This window comes from Choloepus didactylus, chromosome 7 (assembly GCF_015220235.1).
Source record: "Choloepus didactylus isolate mChoDid1 chromosome 7, mChoDid1.pri, whole genome shotgun sequence".
In the NCBI taxonomy this organism is placed as follows: Eukaryota; Metazoa; Chordata; class Mammalia; order Pilosa; family Megalonychidae; genus Choloepus; species Choloepus didactylus.
In genome coordinates, this window is record NC_051313.1 from 126,887,568 (window position 1) to 126,913,488 (window position 25,921).

A 25,921-nucleotide genomic window follows, 5' to 3' on the forward strand; every position below is an offset into this window, starting at 1 on the left:
GCCTCTGGTCCCTACCCCCACATACACACTCCGCCAACTCCCTTCCTAATATTCTGCTGCTGATGAGTGTGCCTTAAAGTGATCTGGGGAAGAAGTAATAGGTTACATAATATTACGGTCATCTTCCCAAAGACCTGTTGGGAAGGCAATTTACCACCCATTTCTCTTCTCTCTATCCTCATCAATAAAATATTGTTAGTATTTTTCATTTTTTATGTATCTTGAGGCTTTGAATCTTTGGTGAGATAGGAGCTCCAAGTTCCCAAGACCTGAAGAACCACTGAACTGAATACAATTGGGCTTTTTCCAATCTGCATGTTATCCAAGAGATACAAAAACCTCTTTGAACTACAATGGGGGAAAAACTCAATTTTCCAAGCCCTTAAATGAGTTTCTTTGGAACACGAACAGAGCTAAACCAATCATCATTTGAGTTAAAAATGTAGGAAGGAGGATGAGATGTGTGCATGAAACACACAAAGGAAGGACTGTTCCTTGCTGTGAATACATTACTGAAAAATTATCAATATATCCTGAAAAGGAATTTTTTTTTCATTTTTGTTCTTAGAAATCTGCAGGAAGTTCCTTTTGGTTTTGCACTCTAAGAGATTTTACTCTATCTGGGGAACTGAAGGGCAGGCAGGTTAGGGGTGCATGGGAGTGAGCACTTGGAAGCTGGGAGCAGGGCTCTGACTTGCCTATGACCTTGTGGAAGCCCACAAGCCAAAGCCCGCTTGTAGTCAAACCCACTTGGGTTTATTTGTTCTTGTTGCATCAGTACAGGATTTCACAGATCGTGGGAGGAGGATTACATATAGCACGGGGAGGGGGGATTGGGAGGTTGGGAGTGTTTCGGTGAGAGGTGTAGGAGGAACTTGTAATAGGATTTATGCCTTCCTTAGTTGATATGGGGGAGGTTCGAGGAAGCAGAGGTTTGCCCTGGATGAATGCTATGAGGAAGCATGGGACAATTCTGTGATTGGTTACCCCAATAATTTTTATTAGGAAGTAAGAGGAATAGAGTAGGGCTAAAGTTGTAATTGGGAAGCAGCAGCAGTTACTCAGGTTAGCTGGGAGAGGGGAATATGTGGTCATTTTTGTGGTTTGCACGGTGTTCGTTTTCGTCTGTTTTGACATGATTACGGAGCAGTTCTTTTTTTTTTTTCCTTTCTTTTCTTTTTGTCTCACTTCCCCCATGATCACAGAACAACCTGGTCTGGTATATTCTGTGAAATTGCTTAAGTAAGGAACACCATAGCCCAGCTGTGAGGTCCTGTCTAGCCACCAGCTGACAACCGTCAGGGCTGCTTTTTTCCTTTTCAACTAGAGCCCATATTCTCCTTTAGCTCTAAAGGTATTTGAGGTTTTATAACCTTTATAGTCCTTTCTCATTTTGAAAATGCTATTATCATAGCTTTAGATTCTAGATTTCTGGATTAAACTGACTTCTGACTAGTAGTTACCTTATGATGTATGGAATCCAATCACAAGTCTATGTTGGTTTAAATCCCCACAAGGCTTGAACACTCCTTTCAGGTAGCTTGACATGGTGCTACTTACCAGGGATCAAACTCATCCTTCCTCTCTCTCTCTTTTTCCCCAATTTCTTTCCAAAAGAAAAGTGTTATCAAAATGAGAAGTCCAATGCTTGTTGCAGCTATAACAAAATTTCCCAGAAAGTTTTGGAGAGAAACTCTGGGGAAGTTTAGCTTTTCTCTTGATTGCATGGAGGAGTTGAGATAGAGATGACTCTATCCCTTCTGGTCTCTGCTGCCTCTGTGCTCCAACCCACACTTTCCTCCACAGCAAAAACAGTGGCTTCAGTTCCACCTTGACCTTCTCAGAAAGCTCTTTCTGACAGGGGGCAAAGAGGGAAGGGAAGAGGGAATCAAGAGATGTCAAGCCAAGGGCTTGGGAAATAAGAAATAAAATTAAACAATTGGAATTGATGTTCAAATCTTTCCAAACTGATGAATACAAGCTGGGACATGAAGAGTTGGGAGGAAGTGAGTGGGGATCGGAGAGTGAGTAGCAACAGAGAAATAGCACTTTTCCTATGGAATCACAAAATGTGACACAAAGTGAGGAAGGGATTGTGCCTTTGGTTAGAGATTCTCATGTCTTCCCTTTCTCCACCTTCTCAAAATCCACCTGGAATTGGAAGTCTGCTTCTTTGAAGCCTTCTCTCTTTCCTAAACTTTTTATTTGTATTAATTACCAGCTTCTTGAGGGGACAATTTTTACAGCAAAATTAGTATCTCTGTGAACTCTTCATGAACAAGTGGGCAACTCTGGCCATAGGTCACTGCTAGGCAGGTGTCTGAAGGGGGAGCTCCAAACCTATAGGAACTTAGTATCAGTTCCGCAATTTAGGAGTTATGGACATCTCTACTGCCTTTTCCAGACCAAGGGTCATTCATCAGGGAGGTATCTTTGGTGATTAACAAAGCTGGCACTGTAAATGGGCCTACTTAATCAAGATTTCAAGACTGAGGTGGATGGAAATCTCTCTCTTGGGTGGTCTCCACTGTCTCTGGGACTCTGAAGATCATCCAGATCCAACCATACTTTTGAGGAACAAAACAGATTTTCAGGATCAGAGGCCAGGACAATGGAGAGAGAAGGTGGCCTTAATTTTTAAATTGATTCCTGTTTGAAATCCTAATAAACACAGAGCTACCTAATTGAAGATGCACATACAGCAGCCTAGGTAAACCACAAGCAGGAGCACCTCATTTGCCCATTTCATTACAGAGAGCATCTAGGTATTAAAATTAGGAACTTGACACACTTCATCAGAAAAAGCAGAAGATGTCATTTTGGGAAACCCAGGCACCAGGACGTCTCCTAAAGGAAGGACTTACACTTGAGGTGGCCTTTGAAATATGGGCAGCCAGTGAGAACAGTATGATCAGTGGCTTAGAGGCAGGCAAGTGGTATTGATTGGGAGCTCCAGAGATGAGAGGGATTTCTGTGGTTGGAAGTAGTTCAAGAAGGATTTGACAAGGAGACAGAATAATTCCAGATTCTCAGTTGTGCTTTTAGTTAAAATACAAATGTTCAAATAATATTATAATAATGCCAAAGATAACAAGGCCAAAGCTATTCACGTATGATCCTGATTCTCTCCAGACTGTGTCCATTTGTAACACCAGTGCTAAAATTTTGGACTTTAAAAAAACTTTTTTCCTGCCCAATTTTAAAGTTGGATTACTAAATTATCTAGAATCCAAAAGCTTTGCCACTTAAGCCACCATTCCACATGACTGACTTGTTCTAGGATCCTCTATCTCAGTTCTCAAAATATGGTCTGGGGGCTCATGAGACTCCCTGATATGTGTTCATGGAGTTGCAACGTCAAAACTATTTTCATAATAATACTAAGACATTATTGGTCATTTTCATTTTCTCGTAAGCATACAGTGAAGTTTTCCAGATCCTACCAGATTGAATGCTAGGCATTAGATTTGCAAAAACATTAAACAATGCCACACCTCTCATTAACATTTATTTTGCTTTGGAAACAAGTTATTTTTCATAAAACCTGTATTATATCAATCTTTAATTGATTTATTATTTTAATATGAATTTTTAAATATATTTTTCAAAATTTCTCAGTTTCAATCAGGAATTGAACAAAAACTCTTTGGAGTCATCAATAATTTTTCAGTGTCAAAAGCCTGAAACTGCAGCTCTCTCCACCAAACCTGAACCCTATGGTTGACTTGGTTCAGTAGCTCACCTGCTCAGCTGGGGCCTTGAACCTCAAGCCACACTCAAAGACTGAGCATTGGCTCTTGATATGTTCCAGGGACACCTGAGCCAGGCCAGATTTAAGCGTGTGCTCCTCCTTCATCCTTTTTCATCCTGGTTCTGGGCGTGGGAAGCTTTACTGTGTGGTCTGGAGATCTTGGTGGGGGTGGATGGGCTATCATCTCCAAGGACCCCCTAAGTGTCTTACAGCTTGGGCCCTTCCTGGCTCTCTGGTCCAGCTTGCACTATCCTTGGCTCCATTGTGGTTTCCCCCTCCCCAAAGGAGGCCCTGTGATTCTGTCCAACTGTTAATACCCGGTGCATCCAGTGCCAACTCAAGCATCAGGCTGAAAGTGTCACCCTGATGTCAAAGCAGCAGGTTTTTAGCCTGTCACCTTCACACATTTTCCTGCTTGGCTGGGAGCCATGTGGCAGCACTAGCTTCCTTGTGACTGGCTCCTGCCCTATGGTTACAATAAATGAGCTACTAAAGCAACATCCTAATGAGGGGGAGCAGTGGGACAGGAGCCTGAAGTGGGTGTGAAGGGGGTACCTGGAGGAGGTTCTCTAATGTAACCAGAGAGAAGGGCCCATGTTCCACCACGGGCACTGTGCTGTAGAGGTCAAGATGGTGAAGGATATACATGGCTCTGCGACCCAGGAACTGGTCCTACTGGCTGGGGTGAAGGATCAGGCCGTCCTCAGGCACTGTGACCCCCTGAGCCCCTACGAACGCTGGGCAGATGGAGAGGGGGAAGTCATCTGAACCTAGTCTGAAGAAGGGCCGCAAGGGCCCAGAAAAGGGTGAGCGGGGGCACGTGTAGATGTGCGATCTGTTCTTCATGTTGTAGAAGGAGATGTCTCCAGCTTCATAGTCCAGGAAAACACCCACCTGGCAAAGGCGCTCTTTCAGGGCAATAACTATCTTAGGGGAGGACAGGGCACGGTATTTGTTTCCAAACAGCTCCAAGATCCAGAAGCCGTTCTGAGGAACCAGTAAAGCCTCTCCTTTTCTCTCAACACTGTCTCTACAGACCCCCACAGCCCACACCCTCACGTTTTCGACCTCCACTTCCCAGTAATGTCTTCCTGAGGTGAAGCTCTCCCCGCCTAGGACACAAGGCCGACAGTCGAATCTCTCTGGGTTGTCGGGAACATTCTGCCGCGAGGGGCCCCGAATCACACTTCTCCGGTCCTCGGACAAATAGAGCTCAGGATGAGCAGTGTCTGGGTCCAGGACCACATCAGCTGCAGAGGAAGTCTCAGGATTAGGCCAGGGGGTTTTCAGGATCCCCAGAAACCGTGTGATTCTTGGTCCCCTATGGGGTCCCAGAAAGCTGGTGGGGAAGCCCCCAGCCTTTTCCATGAAGACCCCATGATCCCAGGCACCTCACAGACTCAGAATTACTGAGGCTGCACTTCTATCTCTGGCACGCCAAGGGCATTGCCCTTGCAGACAATTGGTACTCTAAAAAGTTCAGAACACTGAGCAAATGAGCTGAAATTAATGATTCCCACTTTCTCTCAGCATTCTCAGATCTGACCCCTTTTCCATTCAAGACACTAGTCTTTGGGACTCTCTCTAGTTAGAAACTTTCCAACTTGGCTTAAATCAGAAAAGAGGCCATAGCCCTCCCATGAAGCAATTAAACCCCATTTCTCACCCCACAGAAGCTACACTACATCCCCCCACAGAGCAATTAAAGCACATGTCTTGATACACAGAGTCCTGACTGGTATAGGGTAAGTCAAGGCCCTTCACGGGTCACCTGAGCTCCACCATTATTTAACCTGCTGACAAGTGATTTAAGTGACTGACAAGGGCAACCTCCAAAGGTTAAAGAAGGAAGATAAATGTCCACAACCTGCTGCCTCAGAGATGGAGGGAGAATATTACCGTTTAGTTTTGCTTTAACAACTTGGGTCTGAAGTCCAGAGCTGTCACTCCTTTGGGCTTAGGAAACGCTTTGGACCTCTGACTTTCTGCGGACCTCTCTACCTGTGTTTATTATTACCTATTCAGTCTAGATTTCTGTTGTGTTAAAATGATTTTCTCCTTTCTCTGAGTTGATATGTCTGATGGCTACATTCTGAAATCCCCCCGGATAAAGGCAAAAGGCTGAAGTGCTATGGCACCTGGCAAAGCCTAGATTCTTTGGTGCTAATGGGCAGGAGGTTAAAAAAAAAAAAAAAAAATCATAAAATGCAAGTGCTCACTAGCAGTAGGCAGGGGTAGCAGTGGGAGCTGAGTATCTCCTTTCTGGATTCTATGCTCTCCCCCTCCCCCACTTCCACTCCCTTCACTCTCTATTCACAGAGTATCAACATTCTCTTGGGAGCAGGAAGGTATTTTGGGCCAATAACTGTTCAAATGAGATAGGTTTGGGGACGTGTATTGTCTTTCCTCTATCTGGCTCTACTACTGTGCTCAGACTATACCAGCTTCCAGGCTATAATCAGCTATTAATTGTCTTCTTTAAAATTAATCCCTGAGCGCAAGGGCAACAACTTCTGAAGTGGAACTCTTGGGGAGGCCTCTGGGTATGGTGGACCTCTGGCAATCATGGATTAAACTATTGTAAAAAAGAAAGGATCTTGAGAGGTAAACTGTAAGGTAGTTTAAAAGCTGTTGGAATTCGTCGTCAGAGCTGGGATCCAGCACTGGGTGGTGTGATGGTTTTTTCATGTGTCAACTTGGCTAGGTTATGGTGTCCAGTTGTTTGGTCAAGCAAGCACTAGCCTGATTGTTACTGTGAGGGTGTTTCATAGATAGATTTGCATCTATAATCAGTTAATTGCATCTATACAGCTGATTGCATCTACCATCACAAAGGAAATTGTCCTGAGAAACGCAGGGTCTCCTCATCTAATCAGTTGGAAGTCTTAAAAGTCCTAAAATCAGAACTGAGGATTTCAGAAGTCAGAAAGATGAATTTCTGCCTCTACTTTGGCCAGCCAGCTTCTCCTGGGGAATTCAAATTCATCTTTACTGGAGTTTCTAGCTTGTGACCCACCCTATGGAATTTGGATATGCCAGCCCTGCTGTCACATGAGCCAATTCTTATAATGAATCTTTTTATACATATCTCCTGTCATTTTTATTTCTCTGGACAACCCTAACTAATATGGGTGGGAAACTGCAGGTGAACTGACCCTAGCCCTCTGCTGCTCCCCAGCCAGCCCTGGGCCCTCCTTTAATGTGTCCTGATGGCTGGCTAGTGGGGAGAAAGGTCAGGATCTGAGGGAGTGTTAGAGGCGCTCACCAGCATGTAGGAGGGTTCTTCTCCATCCTGTAATGGGACAGACAGAGAGGGGAACTTCATGAGATAATGGCCAACCAAGCAGAGTACAAATTGTGCATGGAGTTGTTCAAGAAATGCTAAACTTACGCAATTCTTCTTGAAGTTGCTCTGAAAAGGAAACAAACAAATTAAATGTCCTTAGTAGAAGAACTAAGAGAATTTAGGTTTGTATAAACAATGGAGGACTGGCTCTTTTTATGAACATCACTGCCCCCACTTTCCCCCATGTCTAGAGAACTGACAAGAAACCAGAAAGGACGTATGGCCAGCTGACTGTATATTATCAATGCTCTTTTGGGCTTGTTTTTGTTCAATGATATAGTGCTGCATGTAGCCAAGTTAAAGAACGTAACGTTTGCAGAACAGAAGAGAGCAAGCCCTGGAGGGTTAATTACTAGGACGTGAGAGTTCCAAGCCCTTGCCGTTGCCTCTTGTCATTTCCTTTCTCTGTTTCCCATGCTTCTACCTGCCAGAGCTGTGTCCTTTGTATGACAGTGAACCATCCTCATACTCTTTTACCTTTTATTTGACGTTCTTTCTCTTTTTCCACACGTTCTTTCCCCAGTTCCTTATGCGCAATTTCTTTTTCTTCATGTTCAGTCTCTTTTTCCACTGACAGAATCTCTTTTTCCTTCTGGAGTTTCTTCAAGAAATAGAAGCCCCCAGCCATGAAGAGGATCAGAGCAGGCAGGATGACAGCCAGGGCCACCATCCAGGGAGATAGGCTGGGCATGAAGGATTCTGAAAGGGAGCCAGGAAAGTCCCATTTGGTAAGAGGCAGGAGACCTGGGTGAGAGTACCCCTCAGGGTGCATCTAAAGAGCTCTCTTGGGTGCCTATCTGTTGGCTTTTCCCCCAGAAAGAGAAAGAGACTCTTGGTCTTTGCTGGCTTGGATTGCCAGGACTGGGGACCTAGGAGAGAGAAGAACACAAAAACCTGGAATCTCCAAGAGAAAAGACCACGGTGAATAAAAGCTGAGCTGCTCTGCTGATTCACCCTGGCCACCACCCTGGTGCAAGCCACCATAGTTTCTTGCCTGGAATATTGCAGCGTCCTCCTCTCCACTTCTGCCCCTAACCTCTGCAGCCTATTGTCAGCAGAGCAGTGAAATCATGTTATTTCTTTGCTCAAAACCTTCCAGTATTTTTCCATCGCATTCAGAGTGAAAGCCAAAGTCTGTCTGCGGCCCCATACAATTTGGTCCCATTGCCTCTCTGAACTCCTCCAACTCTCCCTATACTCCACCATTCCAGCCACATTGGCCTTCTGGGGTTCCTCAAAGCTGCCAGACATGATCCTGCCTCAGGCCCTTTGCATATGCTACCTGGGTTGCTCAGCCCTCAAGTCTCCTCATGGCTCACTCTGTCACTTCATTCTGGTCTGTCGCTCAATTGCCATCTTTTCAATGAAGCCTTTCCTAGCCATCCTAGCTATAGTTACAATGCCTCCATGCCCTTGGCCCTCCCTAGCCCCCTCCTCCCCTTTACTTTTCCTATAGTACTTATTGCCATCTAATATGCACTCTACTTAATTATTTCATTTATTGCTCTCTGTCCTCCTCTAGAATGTGAGCTCCAAGAGGCAGGGATCTCTGAGTATTTTCTTCCCTGACTTATACTCGGTTTCGAGAACAACGCCTCGAATATAGGAGATGCTTTTTAAGTATTTGTTGAATTAATTTATGAGTGTCTGTAGATAGGGAATTTCCCCAGCTCTGTCCCTTGTAAATCCTATGGGGATTCAGCAGGCAGGGTGGAAGTATCCTGCAGATAGTCACCCACCCACATCACTCTCCATTTTTTATGACTGTCCTTAATGTTTAAAAATTGTTGCAAGATAGGGACTATATGGGGAAAACTGTCAGTTTTACCATCAGTGAAGAGTCTCCTATTCATTTTTTTGTGTGTTTTTTAATGATATAATACGATATAATAATAATAAGGTCAGACAACACCACCACTACCAAGAGTCCCACATCCCTCCCTTTTATTCATGGGTTTTTACAATATTAGTTTTTTCCCTTCTAATAAGGGTCCTCAGCTCATTTGCAGTCCCCGAGCTCTTCAAGATCCAGGATCTCCACCCTCCAAAGCCCCATCCCCACTCAGGGCTCCAATCTGTTTGCTGAGGTTCCTGGCTCCACCCAATGAGTCTCTAGAGGGCAGGGAACTCACCTGGAATGAATATTCCAGTTTCCTTCGACTGGCTGAGCAGGGTGTTATTGACTGAGCAGGACATGTTTCTCATGGAGTAGTCTCTGATAATCACCGCCAAGGTGACTGTGAAGAGGCCATCGGCACTGGCAGTGTAAGCCTCCTCCAGGGCAGGCACAATCTTACCGTCAGGGTCCTTCCACACTGCGTGGGGCTCTGGGTACCACCCAGCAGAGGTGCACTCCAGCCGGATACCCCAGTCCTCGTGGCCCTTCATTTCAACGAGTGGCTTCGAGCCCAGGCCTGGGGAGGGAAACCAGGGCTCAGCTGAAAAGGCAATGATGTCCTAGCCAGTGAGTCCTAGAAGCTCAGCTCCCAAAGGTGAGAGCCAAGGTGAGGAGGGAGAGAGCTAATCAGCAGCTGAAACTGGATATGCATGATCTACACATGCCTTCTGTGAAGGGAGAATGGCAGGAAGGCAGGTAAAGAAGGAGGGAGGCAGGATGGGAAAACAGAAGATAGGAAGAAAGAAAGTAAGGAAAGAAGGAAAGGAAGGAAGAACTTTGATGTTAGAGAACCCCAGGAAACCAATATGCCCAATATGTTGTGAGATTTCTAAGGCCAGAGGATAGTATTGCGTGATATGCTTTGTGCTCCACTAAAGGGTCCATCGTAGTACCAACATTTATCGTACTTCCAAGAATTTACCTGCCTCCTAATACATGTTTGTGGCATGATTAATTCTATCAGGGACTTCAATTTTCTCACTTCTGTATGTCGATGTCCATTCAGACCTGAAAAGGCATTTCACCTTCTGCTCCTAGGAAAACTTCTTAGTATCCCTGGCTTCCTGAATATCCAGACTAATACAATAAGGACAGAAAGCTGTCTGACTAGTAGACTCTTAAGACACTTTTTGACCTGAAGACACTGCTCCTTCTCCTGGTTCAGAGCCTCACATCACCACAGCTATCTGTTACCCAAAAGGAGCTACTAGTGTTTTAGGAGAATGGATAGAGTTAGCCTGCAAAGCCAACACTTAACCCAATACAGAGATGTTTATCTCTCAGGGTCTCAGTCAACCAGATGAATTTCCTTATAGTCCATGACAAAATCCACCTACTAAAAAGATCTAGATGTCCTGGGATCCCAAGGATAACAATATTGCTTCCTCAATGTCTGTCATCAGAACATCATCAAAAATCCTAAGAATCCCTAAACAAAATGTGGTATACATGAATAACAAAACTGATCCAGCCAAATAAAAAGGAATGAAGTTCTGATACATGACACAACATGGAAGAACTTTTGAAAATATCATGTTGAGTGAAATAAGCCAGACACAAAAGGACAAAAATTGCATGAGCCTAGTTACATGAAATAATTAGAGTATGCAAATTCAGAGTCAGAAACTAAAATAAAGGTTACCAGGGACCAGGGTGGGGGTGGGGGAGGGGAATAGGGAGTTAATGCTTCATTGGTACAGAGTTTCTGTTTTGGGTGATGGAAAAATTTTGGTAATGGATGGTGGTAATGGTAGCAAAACATGGTAACATACACTACTGAACTGTATATTCGAAAGTGGTTAAAATGGAAAATTGTAGGTTGTGTATGTTACCAGAATAAAAATTTTAAAACCCATAGAACTGTCAACACAAAGAGGGAACCCTAATGTAAACTACAGTTACTAGACTAATGATAGCAATATTATTTCATCAATTGTAACAAAGGTACTACACTAATGCAAGATATTAATACTAGGAAAATGTTAGGAATGGGGGGTAGGAATACGGGAAATCTGTACTTTCTGCAAGATTTTTCTGTACTCAAAAAGAAAATAAACAAAAAATAAGTAAACTAATTAACTTAAAAATAGCTTTAAAAAATCCTAAGACTCTAGATGCCTCCTAACTATAGTCTATCTTTAAAAGAATTTTCAATAAAAGTGAATAACAGATGTTAGAGGGTACAAAAGCACAATCCTGGGTCATCCAAACTTCTTTTGAGTAGTTGTTTTTTAAAGTCTTCCCCAACAAATTACACAAAAGTCAGGAAATCAAAGCAATCACTTAAGTACAGTTATTTTTGCTCAGCCCAATTTTTGGAAGAGAAGAAAACCAAAAAAAACTAGTTGAACATTTAAAGGCTCACATAGAAACCTTGCAGTGGAATAAAATGCAAAATGACAAATAAGAAAAAAAATCTTTCTACCAAACATTCAGTGGGGCTTAATGAGGGCAGGCATGAGACAGTAGACTTAGAGAAAACCAACCATCTACTCAACCAGTGGAAAAAAACACACTAAACAAACAAAAAAAATCAACAACTACCCAATGCAGAGTGGACAGGACAGAGTAGACTTATGTTTGCAGGAAAAGAATAGAAGGTCACTGCTACAAGGTAGCAATAACTATAGAAATCAGGATAGTCAGGACTGACCCAACCTTGTTCAATCACAGGCTTGCTGTGAACAGACAGGATACAAGGGTCAAGGAACCCTCCTCCATTCTGCATTAACCACATGCAAGGCTGCCCTCTGAGTAACAAAGGTGGGATCTTCTACCAGTCAAGATTTCAGGCCCCCCCGGGAAAGTCACACTGTGCGCAAACCTCACCTCCACTGGTCTACAGACTGAAATACCACCACTGATTCTCATACAACTGAAAGACTTTCCTACTCTTCAAATCTTTCTTTTTAAAGCATAATACACTGACCCTGAGAATGCGGATGTACCTTAAAGCCATTACTATGAAACACCTAGAAATCTCATTTGAATGCCACCTTTATTCTAAAGCCTTGCCAAAGTCTTCCAGGCCAGTTTCTCATTCCTTTTCTCTGAGGGGCCACCAAGCGTGATACATAATTTCACCTCTGCACTTAATCATGCTTTAATGAATACCATACACTCTTAATTACAATTAGTATTTGAGAAAAGAGAGGGAAAAATGGTGAAAGTAATATTTATCAAGAAATGTGATGTCCATGTGTTACTGGGACATGTCCACATGCTGGGAAGTCTTCATTTATTCAGTTGTCCCAGTGCAATTATTGACAGTGTTTCCTTTCACTCTCATAAGTGTATGGTTTGAATGATATGTACATGGTGCCCTATACTTCATAGCTGATCTTCTCACTAAGTCCCAGAAGGGTATGGCTCACTCCCTCATTGCATTCTAGGTCTTGTTCAATAGTCATCTTTTCAGTGAAGGCTTCACTGACATTCCTTTTTATAATTACAATGTTCTCATTGTCCCAGCACTCCCTACACTTCTCTGCTTTATTTTTTCTATTGAACTCATCCCCATCTGATATATTATGAATTTTACCTAGTTATTTCATTTATCACTCTGTGCTCCATCTAGAATGCAAGCTCTAAAAGGACAGGGATTTTTGTGCATTTTGTTCACTGATTTATCCTTGGTTTCTAGAACAGTGCCTCAAAAGTGGGAGACACTTGTTAAGTAGCTGTTGATTGAATTCACGAGTGTCTGAGACGAGAGGGATCCCAAGGACAAATTTTTCCCTCTCTAAAATTTTGGTATCAGCCATTCATGTTTTTCACTCAACCATTCATGTTTTTCACTCATTCATTTAACAGCTATTTACTTTGTACCTACTGGGTGTCAAACTATTTGCTGGATGCTGGATATGTAGTAGGGAATAATTGCTGTTGTTAGCCCTGATTGGTTCTTATTGCAGTTTGGGCTGTAATGCTTTTAAAAGTATAGGCAGTTACAAAAGCCCTAAATAGTACTCTTTACTGATGTCTACCAAAAATTTTCAGTTCACCTGGGTACATGGTTAGAATAGTACTTCTCTTTTCCAGACAATTAGATGTAGCCATGTAACTTGTTTTGGCTAATGAAATATGACTATGAATAATGTGTATCACCTCCTTGGCAGAAGCTTTAAGAGCTTGTGCATGATCTCTGAAGTCCTCTTTCCATCTGCTATGGTGAAAAGAAGAACTCCTGGTCTCTGCAGGAAGTCTGTGTAGAGAGAAGCTCCAGGAGTACTATGAGGAACATGTTGTATTTGTTAGAAATAGACCCTTGTTGTTTTAACACATTGATATTTGCGAGCTGCTATTTGTTGCCACAGCATAATCTAGCCTATCCTCACTGACACATACATCAAAGACGTAAAATGTGGACTGACCAGAGTCTCATGGTAAAAGGTTAAAGAAACAGATCTCAGGCTCAGAGAGATGGCTCAGGCATTGAGATGGTTAGGTTCCTGTGTCAACTTAGACAGGTGATGGTGCCCAGTTGTCTGGTCAAGGAGACACTGGCCTAACTGTTACTAAAGATATTTCTTGACTGGTTATTAAGTCAGAAGGCTGGTTTATTAAATCATCAGTCGATTGCATCTGTAGCTGATTACAACTACAAGGGACCAAGGCTGTGTCTTCCACAATGAGAGAATACAATCAGCTGGATTTAATAGATTCAGTTGAAGACTTTTAATGGAGAAGAGAGAACTTTCACTTCTTCTTCACCCAGCCAGCCTCTCCTGGGGAGTTCACTGAAGACCCTCATAGGATTTGCCAGCTTGTGAACTACCTATGGAATTTGAACATGCATTCTGTCCTACAGAATTTGGACTCATGCATATCCACAGTTGCATGAGACCCTTTTAAAAAATCTCATATTTACAAATACCTCCTGTTCACTCTATTTCCCTAGGGAACCCTGACTATTACAGCTTGTACCGGGAGTGGTTCTTGAGAAACAGAATCTTCAAATGCGCTTTTACAATTGGTTTTCTACTCTGATTACATTGAAAAGCACTAAAGACTCTATTTCCAATAATCAAGATGGCACTGACAGTCCATAGTGTGAATCAGCAATAAAGATATACAAAATATTACCATTTGATTCTCGTAATCATACTCTTGCATGAGGCAAGGTTTTGGGTGACAGTATTTTTGACATGTTAACAGAGTTTTGTGGAGTTAAGAGGTATAATGATGCTGGCTGCTTGTCTTAGATGCACTGGTTACAGTTATAAGAGAGAAGGATGAGCTGAAGGCTTCAAATTTGCAACTTAAACGCCATATGAAAGATGTAAAGGTTTCTATGTGTGCCCTGAAAGAAAATTGTGTATCTTGTGGCTGCAGACTTGAGATCTCTGAAAACCAGACCCAGAGTCTCATTGTGTGAGCAGCAGATTTACAACGTAAACTAAAATCTCATCCTCACAGAATGTCTGCTGTTAAAGTAAAGAGGCACTGGTTGGAAATCAATGGGATCCTGAAAATTGGGATGGGGACACATGAGTTGATAATGATGGTAGTGGGGACACTGGAACCCTGGATAATGCTGAGTCTTTTTAGATATACCTGTAATGGTCTGCCCTGAGGAGACAGCTACCCAACCTCCACCCTGCTTTGAGGAAACAGCTTCCTGAACTCCAGTCTGTCCTAAGGATCCTGCCATCCAACCTCCACCTAAGGAGATTAAGCCTTCAGTGCCTGCTAAACCTGTAATTACCTCCCTTGGGGAAACAGTCCTCACTCCACTGTTTGTAGAGAGCAATACTGTTTCACCAGATGAAACTGCAGTGGAATGCCCTGAGGTAATTGGTTTGAATTGAAAGAACTTCTAATTCTTTTCATGACCCATCCCCACTACCCCTCTTTTCTTCAAGACCTATAACAAGAGTCAAATCCCAACAGGCCCCAAAAGGTGAGTTACAAAGTATGACCCATGAGGAAGTACGCTATACTCCAAAAGAACTGCATGAGTTTTCCAATTTATACAGACAGAAATCATAAGAATATGTGTGGGAATGGAAACTAAGGGTACGGGATAATGGTGGAAGGACTATAAAACTGGATCAGGATGAATTTACTGATATGGGCCCACTAAGCAGGGTTTCTGCATTCAGTGTTGACTCTGGAGAGGCTATAACGGCTGTTAACAGTTTGGATGGTTGGCTGAAACCTGGATCAAAAGGTGGCCGACATTACCTAAGGCTGAAATGCCAGAACTGCCCTGGTATAATGCAGAGGAGGGCATCCAAATGCTTAGAGAGATTGGAATGTTAGAGTGCATTTATCATGGAAGAACTGCTCACAAACCTCAAGAATGTGCAGTGGACACACCTTTTACCAGGATTGTGAGGAATAAATTTGTAAGACTAGCTCTGTCATCCCTGAAGAGCTCTGTAGTCGCCCTTCTCTGTAGGTCAGATATTACTGTGGCAAGTGCTGTTACTGAGCTGGAATCCTTATGCACAATGCAGATAATGGAACCCCATGTTGGCAGAAGCCACGTGGCAGCAGTTAGTCACTAAAGACAAGGTGGGCATGGCTACCATAATGGACAGCAGACTCAAAGTAGCAGTCAAAATAAGCTGACTCAAAGATACCTATGGCATTGGATAGTACATCATGGGCACCTAGAACTAAAAGAGATGGGCAGTCTACTAAATTCTTGTCTGATCTGTATAAGCAGAATTCTAGGTCAAGTGAACAAAAGTCTAACTTGAATTACAAAAACGAAGTCATGGCCCCTTAATCAAATCCCAGGCTTGAGACGGTTTACAGACACAGAGCCCCATGAATGAGGGGAAAGCCAGGTACTCTTGGGCAAGGACCCTGTCACACTGCCAACAATTTTACCGTTAATCTTCCTCCCAGCATTCCCCAAGAGGACCCATGGCCTTTTAACAGAGTAAATGTGCATTGGGGAAAAGGAAATAATCAAATATTGCAGGGATTTTTGACACTGGTTCAGAAGTGGCATTAATACCAAGAGACTCAAAACATGTCTCTGGTCCACCAGTCAGAGTAGTGGCTTATGGAGGTCAGGTGATCAATGGAGTTTTACTTCAGGTTCATCTCACAGTAGGTCCAGTGGGTCCAGAAGGTCCCTGGACCCATTCTGTGGTTATTTCCCCAGTTCTGGAATGCATAATTGGAATAGATATACTCAGCAACCAACAGAATCCCAACATTGATTCCCTGACTCACGGAGTACGGGCCATTATGGTAGGAACGGCCAAATGGAAGACACGAGAACTTCCCCTGCTTAGCAAAATAGTAAATCAGGAGCAATATCAGATTCCTGGAGATTTGCAGGGATTAATGCCCCACTCGAGGACTTGAAGGATGCAGGGGTGGTGATTCCCACCATCCCCATTCAACTCTCCTAATTAGCCTAGGCAGAAAACAGATGGGTCTTGGAGGATAACAGTGGATTATTGTAAATTTAACCAGGTGGTGACTCCAACTGCAGCTGCTGTTCCAGATGCGGTATCATTGCTTGAGCAAATCAGCACATCCCTTGGTACCTGGTATGCAGCTATTGTTCTGGCAATTGCTTTTTTCTCAACAGCTGTTGGTAAGGTCCACCAGAAACAGTTTTTTTTTCATCTTGCAAGGCCAGGAGTATACCTTCACTGTTCTACCTCAGGGGTATATCAACTGTCCAGCCCTATGTCATTACCTTGTCTGCAGGGACCTTGATTGTTTCTCCTTTTCACAAGACCTCACACTGGTCCATCATATTGATGTTGTCATGTTGAATGGACCTAGTGAGCAAGTAGTAGCAATTACTCTAGACTTACTGGTAAGGCATTTGCGTGTCAGAGAATGGGAGACAAATCCAACAAAAATACAGGGGGCTTCCACCCCAGTAAAATTTCTAGGTGTCCGGTGGTGTGGGGCATGTCGAGATATCCCTTCTAAGGTGAAGGATAAGCTAGTTGGCCTCTGTAATAGTCAGGGTTCTCTAGGGAAACAGAACCAACAGGAGATATGTGTAAATATGAGATTTTATAAAAGGATCTGACACAACTGTGAAGATGCACAAGTCCAAATTCCTCAGTGCAGGCCACAAGCTGGGAACCTCAATGAAGGTTCTCGATGAGCTCCCTAGGAGAGGCTGGCTGGCTAAAGAAGAAATGAGAGTTCCCTCTTCTCCCTTAAAAGTCTTCAGCTGATTGGATTAAATTCAACTGTTTAGTATCTTTCATTGCAGAAGACACTCCCTTTGTTGATGTCATCAGCTACAGATGCAATCAATTGACTGATGATTTAATAAACTAGCCTTCTGGCTTATTAACCAGACATGAAATGTTCTTGCAATAACAGACCAGTGCTTGCCAGACCAGACACTGGGCTCCATCACCTGCCCACGCTGACAAATGAACCTAAACCATCACAGCCTCTTTGGATTTTGGAGGCAACATATTCCTCATTTGGGTGTGCTACTCCGGCCCATTTTTAGAGTGACCAGAAAAGCCTCCAGTTTTGAGTGAGGATCAGAACAAGAGGAGGCTCTGCAACAGGTTAAGGCTGTTGTGCAAGCTGCTCTGCCATTTGGACCATATGATCCAACTGATCCGATGGTGCTAGAAGTGTCAGTGGCAAATACACATGCTGTTTGCAGCCTTTGGCAGGCTTCTATAGGATAATAACAATGCAGGCCCCCTTAGGACTTTGGGGTAAAGTCTTACCATCTTCAGATAATGTCTTTTCATTTGAGAAACAGGTTTGGGCCTGCTACTGGGCCTTAGTCGAGACTAAGCGCTTAACCATGGGCCACCAAATTACCATGAGACCTGAGTAGCCCATCATGAACTGGATGTTGTCTGACCCGCCAAGCCATAAAGTTGGGTGTGCACAGCAGCACTCTCATCAAATGGAAACAGCATATACGAGACAGGGCTCAAGTGGATCCTGATGGTACAAGTAAGTTACAAGGGGAAGTGGCCCAAATGCCCATGGCCCAACTCATGCCACATTACATTCTCTTTCCCAGCCCAGAACTATGGCCTCTTGGGGCATTCCTTACAATCAGTTGACTAAGGAAGAGAAAACCCAAGCCTGGTTTATATATGGTTCTGCCAAGATATGTGGGTACCACCTGAAAGTAAACAGCTGTTGCACTGAAGTGCCTTTCTGGGATGTTCCTGAAGGAGAGGTAAGGGGAAGTCCTCACGTGGGCAGAACTTTGAGCAGTGCACCTGGTTGGTCATTTTCCTTGGAAGGAGAAGTGGCCAGAGGTGCATTTGTATATTGATTCATGGGATGTTGCTAATGGTTTGGTAGGATGGTCAGAGACTTGGAAGGAGCTTGATTGGAAAATTGGTGACAAAGAGATCTGGGAAGATACGTGAATAGACCTTTCTGAGTGGGGCAAAAACATGAAGATATATGTGTCCCATGTGAATGCTCACCAGAGGGTGACTTCAGCAGAGGAAGGTTTTAATAATCAAGTGTATAAGATGACCTGTTCTGTGGATACCAGTCAGCCGGTTTCCCTAGCCACTCCTGTCATTGCCCAATGGGTTCATGAACAAAGTGGTATGGTGATAGGGTGGACATTATGCATGGGCTCTGCAACATGGACTTCCACTTACCAAAGCCGACCTGGCTATAGCCACTGCAGAGTGCCTTATCTGCCAGCAGCATAGACCAACACTCAGTCCCCAATATGGCACCATTTCCCGAGGTGATCAGCCTGCTACCTGGTGGCAGGTTGACTGCACTGGACTACTTCCACCAAGGAAGGAGCAGCAATATGTTCTAACTGAAATAGACTCATACTCTGGATATGAGTTTGCCTTCCCTGCACTCAATGCTTCTGCCAAAACCACCATCCATGGACTCATGGAATACCTTATCCACTGCCATGATATTCCACACAACATTGCTGCTGATCAAGGAAATGAAGTGTGGGAATGGGCACATGTTCATGGAATTCTCTGATCTTACTATGTTCCCCATCATCCAGAGGCAGCTGGGTTGATACAACAGTAGAATGGCCTTTTGAAGACTCAATTACAGTGCCGACTAGGTGGCAATACCTTGCAGGGCTGGGGCAGTGTTCTCCAGGAGGCTGCTTACACTCTGAATCAGTGTCCATTCTATGATGCTGTTTCTCCTATAACCAGGATTCATTGGTCCAGGAATCAAGGGGTGGAAATGGGAGTGGCACCATTCACTATCACCCCTAGGGATCCACTAAGAAAATTATTACTTCCTCTCCCTGCAACCTTAAGTTCTGTTAGTCCACAAGTCTTATTTCCAAAAGGAGGAGTGTTCCCACAAAGAGACATACTAATGATTCCACTGAACTGGAAGTTAAGACTGCCTAATGGTCAATTTGGGGTTCTCATGCCTCTGAATCAACAGATAAGGAAGGGGATTACTGTACTGACTGGAATGATTGATCCTGACTATCAAGGGGAAATAACACTGCAACTACACAAAGAAGGTAAAGAAGAGTTTCCCTGGAATACAGGCAATCCCTAGCCCTGTGATTAAAGTCAATGGAAAACTGCAACAACCCAATCCAGTCAGAACTATCAATGGCCCAGAAACTTCAGGAATGAAGATGTGGGTCATCCCAACAGGCAAAGACCCATGGCCAGCTGAAGTGCTTGCTGAGGGTAAAGGAAACATGGAATGGATAGTGGAAGAAGGTAGTCAGAAATATGTGACACTGTGACCAGGACTATAATGTCATGAATAGTTCCTCCTGGTTTTGTTATGAGTATGATTGTATCTGTATATAAAGTAAATATCTTTGTTTTCTTCTCTATCTTACCCCCTTGTCATATGACAGAAATTGTATTTTTATGTTGTAGTACTTATGTTACAGGATATCAAGTTTAAGAGTGAATATTACCCAAGGACTTGCACCCTAATCTGGAGAGATTTAGTGCATTTCTGGTTGTATGCAGGACAGCTGAGTATTGTTAGGCAAAACATATGTCTGTTACTGTGTTCTATTTAGAGATGAAGCATGGTTTAAAATGATGGGCATAGCTCCCAAGTTGACAAGGGGTGGACTGTGATGGTTAGGTCCACGTGTTAACTTGGCCAGGTGATGGTACCCAACTGTCTGGTCAAGTAATCACTGACCTAACCATTACTGCAAAGACATTTCAAGGCTGGTTCATAAACCAGAAGGCTGGTTCAATAAATCATCAGTCAACTGATGCATCAGTCAGCTGATTACATCTACAAATCAACTGAGGGAGTGACTTCCACAATACAAACTTAAAAAAGTTGTATTTAATCCAATCTGTTGAAGACTTTTAAGGAAGAAGAGAGAACTTTCACTTCTTCAGCCAGCCAGGCTCCCCCAGGGAGTTCATCGAAGAGCTTCATTGAAGTTTCCAGCTTGCAACCTGCCCTACAGAATTTGGACTCTTGCATCTCCACAGTTTCATGAGACACTTTTTATGAATCTCATATTTACAGACATCTCCTGTTGGTTCTGTTTCTCTTGAGAACCCTGACTAATAGAGGTATAATGGGATAATCACTTACAGCTTTAGAGCAGATTCATTTACTCCTTTAATTAGTATTTGTTGAGCACTGATTATGCTCTAGAGATTGAGACAGAGCAGGGAAGGAAATACAAAACTATGCTTTACAGAAGTTATATTCTAGTGGAAGAGACATAATGAATAGGATAAATAAGCAAAATGCAGAGTACATAAGAAGGTGAAAAACGTTAAGGAGAATATGAAAGCTGGTAAGGGGTTGGAAGCGATCAAGGGGTGCTGTTTGATCTTCTTAGTCCTGGAAAACAATCAGACTAGAAAGAAGAAATGGGCTAAAATCAAATGTGATTTGATTTTACTTCTGTTTGGACTTGATTAAGAATTCAGGGAGCATCAGACATTCTTCAAGTTGGGAGTACATACTGGTACAAAGACTTTGCAAAACAGGTTACTAATATCTATCAAGGATAAAGATAAATATTTCCCATGACACATCACTTCTACTTCTACGAAAATCCCCAAAGAAACATGCTGAAATGTGTGCCAAAAGACTTATACAAGAATATTCTTAGCATCGCCATTTATAATAGCATGAAGCTGGAGACAACTTAAATGATCATCCAGAGCAGAATGGATGAATAGATTGTGGCACAGTGAAACAATGGAACATTATGCAGCAATGAAAAACAACAGTACAGCTACTCATGACCATACTCATAAATCTCAAATATATAATGGAAGCCAGACATAAAATATACTACATGATTCCATTTAAATAAAATTCAAAAACAGGGAAACCAAACTATATATTGTTCAGTGATACACATTTTGGGGATAGAGCTATAAAGAAAAGTAAGGTAGCAATTAACTATGTAAGTCAGGATAGTGTTCACCTTTCAGATGGTTGGAGAGAGGTTGAGATTGAGAAGGGGAAGAAAAAAGCAGTGCTTTCTTTGTTGATGTAATAATTCAGTAAACTGTACATTCATGTTTTATTAAGTTTCCTGTATGTGTGTTATATTTCACAATAAAAATATCAAAATAATTCTAAAACAAGCAACTAGAAAGGCCCTAAGATATCTTTTAAGAAGTAGGTATAAGACTGATCTATAGGTAGAATAGCAAATTCATAGAGATAGACAGATTATAGGTTACTAGAGTTCCTGTGCATACGTGTGTATGTGTGTGTGTGTGTGTGTGCATGGAATGGGAAGTTATTACTTAATGGGTGCATAGTGTCTGTCTGATGTGATGAAAAAGTGTGGGTAATGGATGTTGGTAACAGTAGCACAATATTGTGAGTGTAACTAACAACAATGAATTGTAAATTTGAAAGTGGTTAAAAAGGGAAAATTTGAGTTATTTATTGGTTACTAAAATAAAAAGTAAAAAAAGAAAAAAGGCCAATCTGTGGGGATTAAACAATCTCCCCTGCTCAAGGCCACAGCTGAGATCTGTGTGTGTGCTTCTCAAGATGTGATGCCCACAGTTTATCAGGGTAAACTCACTCACAGTAGGACGGGAGGAATCACCCTTCTTGCTTAACAGGGAATCCAAGCAAAAAACTGCTGGTCTGCAAGGGGCCCGAGTTTAGGGCAGAAACCTTTCCTCAAGAGTCACACTGTGAGATGGAGCAAAAGGAAGTGACCTACCTGCCACCAAGAGGTGCATAAAATGGCCTCATCGTAGGATCTGCCTTCTTGGAAATAGCAGCGGTAGAAGCCATTTTCATGGGCTGTGACGTTGCTTATGATCAGTGCCACGCGCCCCTTGTTGATGTCATTGCTCACAAAGGTTGTTCTTCCTCGGTACTCCTCCATCTGCTCCTCTAGCCTTTCTCGCCCGCCCTTGTACACGAATACAGCAGGGGAGAACTGAGACCGGAACCACCGCACCTCCATGGCCTCAGCGTTTCTTTCGGGTGACAGGTGGCAGTGTAATGTGCTGCTTTCCCCCACCATGGCCAGGACTGGATCGGCAGGCCCCACGACAGTAAACTGGGCTGTTCCACAAAAGGGTAGAATCAGACAGGGGTCCCAGCCTTCAAACATCTAAGGCGGGAAAGGGAGTGGATATTCCAGGGGACAAATGGTTTCTGGGGCCACAGGGGCTTCCTGGCCTGAGGATTCTGGGGGACAGCAGCTGTGGCTGGATGGCAGCCCCTCTGGGTGGGATTGCTGTTGAAGCTGCTGATGCTCCTGAGTGAGACACTGAGGAGCACACAGTGAACACCCCACACAGACCCTGTGCTCACAGGGGGTTTTGCTCTAGTGCCCAGTCTAGCACAGTGCCAGGTAGGCAGTACAACCCTGAGCTTTTTAATATGGTAGCTACTAGCTAGTCAGAATTGAAAAGTGCTATAAATGTTAAATAAACACAAGATTTTGAAGGCTTAGTATAAAAAAATTCAATATCTGATAATTTTTTACATCAATAAAATGAAATAAAAATGCTTGGGATATGCTGGTTAAATCATTTACTGCTATTAAAATTTATTTCATCTGTGTTTACATTTTTGAATGCAGTGACTTACTTTCAAAATTTAAAATTACACAGGTGGCATTTGTGGCTGTTGTTATATTTCTATCAGACAGTGCATATACAACCTCAAGTAACATGCCCGGAAGGAAAGGATTCGTCCTGGACTCCTCTTTTTTTTTCGGACTGAGGGCAGATTTTCCGTTCTGAAAAGGTGACAGGAGCAGGTGGCACAAACCCCTACCTGAGACCTGTGCAAACAAGCTGAGGAGGAGGAAGAAGAGAACGGGGTCTAGCAGAGCGAAGTGCTGGGAAACAGCTGGCTCCATAAGCACCAAAGACGAGTCACCCAGGAGAGCCAGGGACTGGATGCCTAGGAGTACAGAGGTGGAGAAATTAGCCGAGGAGAAGGCACCGGGGTTTTGATCTAGGTCAAACTTTCCTGTAACCCATGCTGGTATCATCAGCGCGACAACTTCTATCCTCCTTCTCCGGGTTGAGGTATCTCCAGATAGATACCAGAAGGTTTAACTGGAAGGTTTTAATCTTCCAGGAAATAAGCCAAGAAGACACTCCTTTTCCGCATCCCTCCTGATCCACCAGGGAGACAGTTCTCTGCCCTCCGCTGCTCACTTCTCTGACCAGAGTTGAGTTTCTTCCGTTGTTATCCGATATTCCTCCATCTGCTCCCTCCCTTCTGTTCCTCCTCCCTCTGATCCAGGATGTGTGATTCCCAAGTAAAGCCAGGCCCAGGAAGGCCTCCGCGCCAGCGGACTTTCCCTCTTCAGGAGACCCCGCCTTCCCTGCAGAGCAGCTGCGAATCTCGCCACCCACAGCCCTCTCGCCCCCGGAACTGTAGGGCTTCCCCTCCCCCTCCTACCTCATAGAACTAAGCTCCGGGTCTTCTTTTCTCCTCTGACCTTCCAATGATTTTCTGGTCGTCCCCTTTCTCACCAACCCGCCCATGGGCACAGTCACAACCAGAGAATAAACTGTCCCCGAAAGCGAAGAGAAGACTTTTCTTCGCCTCCCATCCGTGGCGCTTCCCCCAGCTGCGCAACCAGCGACCTGGTCCACCCTGCGACCACGAAGTCCGGAGATTGCCAATGCGTGGTTTACAGCCCTGAATTGGCCAGGGGCAAACCAGCCAGCCAATGGGATACTTGATCTCGACTTCTCAATAGTTACTAGGCAGAATATACAGAAATCACTTAGGACTTAAAGTGGCACAGCTGTGGAGAGCCTTTGGCGATTACCCGGTTTTCTAGTTTCCTTTTTGTTTTTTAGAAGCAAAATGCTTTTAGGTTTTTTTGAAAGCCTTGAGATTCCCAGGGAACCTAGTGGTTGCTGTTAACAATGACAAGGAGGCCTCTGCCTGTAGGAGTGTGGGTTGTGTTTGTGGGGGATGGGGAGTGATGGTGGGTGTGGTAGGTTGATTGTGTACTCTGGAAAAACATGTTCTTACTGTTAATCCATTCCTGTGGGTGTGAACTCATTGTAAATAGAACCTTCTGAAGAAGTTATTTTTACTTAATGTGTGGCCAACTGAATCAGAATGAGTCTTAATCTTATTACCGGAGGCCTTATAGAGAAGGCCACAGGGAGAAAGCCACCAAGGAGGAGAAGATGCTGGAAGTCAAAGGGACCCGGAAGAGAAAGGAGAAGTCACTGCTGTGTGCATTCCCACGTGACAGAAAGGTCGAGGAGCCGAGGATCACTGGCAGCCAGCCCCAGAACACCACAGTCTTTGAGGACAAACCATCAATTCTAGATTTCTCCTAGCCTCAGAACAGTGAGCCAATAAAATGCCTGTCATTTAAGCCAACCCATTGTATGATATTTGTTTTAACAACCTGGCAGACTAAGACAGTGGGTGATGGGGGGGACATAAGCAACCCACTTTCCAAAGCCAGAGGAATCTTGCTCCAGTTGCTCAGGCTTGGGTGGAGGGTAGGGGGAGTGGAAGGGGAAAGACTGGAGCAGGAGTGGAGTGGAGAAGGATGAGAGACTGTGGCTGCAGTTTTAATTAATTCATTACCTTGTTCTTTATTCAGGGAGTTGGCATTCTAGTGGGGAAAGACAAAGTTGGGCTTTGCATTCTGCCAGTAGATGGTCTGGTTGGGTCAAACACCCTACACCCCACATGCAGTCCCATGGACTTCACTCCACCTGTGTACAGATTTCTTCAAGAATTATCTTCCCCAGGCAATGATCTAAATATTTTCATCAGGTACCAAATGCTTCCTCTGGAGGCTTCTGATTCCCTTCTGATTAGATTCAAAACTTTGCAGTTAACACACTACAATGGCTCTACAGTTGCCTTATGCCCCACTACTGCACCTCTGCGGCCAGCACTCTGTTTCCCAAGTCATTTGCTTCACCTGAATCATTCCCTCCACTTTTACCTCATGAAACCCTGGCCAGCCTTCATGTCCACCTTCTCCAAGAAGTCCTTCTGAATGTTTCCAGCCTAGAGTGTTCTCAGCCTACCCCAATTCCAATGTTTTTTTTTCTAAGGGTAACAATCATTTAAAGTTTGTCATGTGTAAATGTACCATTTGCATATACAGGGAAAAAACAGAGAAGCAATCACAGAAAAAAGACCAGTTCTGGGGAAAAACATGGAACTGCATTCCATGCTTGCTTCTCTATGAAATAGGGAAGGAAAAAGAATGATTACATAGAATCAAAACTGATGTAGAAAATAAAGATGGGTCATTTTTCTCTCAACTGCAGGAATTTCTCCTTATGATCCAGATGATTGTCTTGGCCCTGGGTGGCCTAGAAAATTTCAGCCTGTTTCATGAGTGCTGATCTGAGAGACAGCCATAGGTCTCCCCTCTTCTCTTTGATCTCCAAGACCCTGACGTTAATTTAAGGAAGTAAAAGATCTGAGAAAAAAAAAAAAAATCAGATCAGCACATGTAAATATCAATGGCCAACTTCTTCCACACACAGATCATTATTTGAAAGTACACATGGAAGCAACA

At 43.5% G+C, this 25,921-nt stretch overlaps 1 protein-coding gene across 1 annotated transcript; it reads right to left on the reverse strand.

The window, feature by feature from the left end:
• Positions 1 to 1,128: 1,128 nt before the first annotated feature.
• Positions 1,129 to 24,182, reverse strand: LOC119539068 (butyrophilin subfamily 2 member A2-like). Its single transcript, XM_037842207.1, is given in 9 exon segments — positions 1,129 to 5,001; positions 7,017 to 7,043; positions 7,143 to 7,163; positions 7,575 to 7,796; positions 9,230 to 9,511; positions 22,106 to 22,121; positions 22,124 to 22,455; positions 23,176 to 23,304; positions 23,812 to 24,182. Coding segments are annotated over 8 exon segments (1,563 nt in total). The 5' UTR covers positions 23,261 to 23,304; positions 23,812 to 24,182; the 3' UTR covers positions 1,129 to 4,423.
• Between the last annotated feature and the right edge of the window lie 1,739 nt (positions 24,183 to 25,921).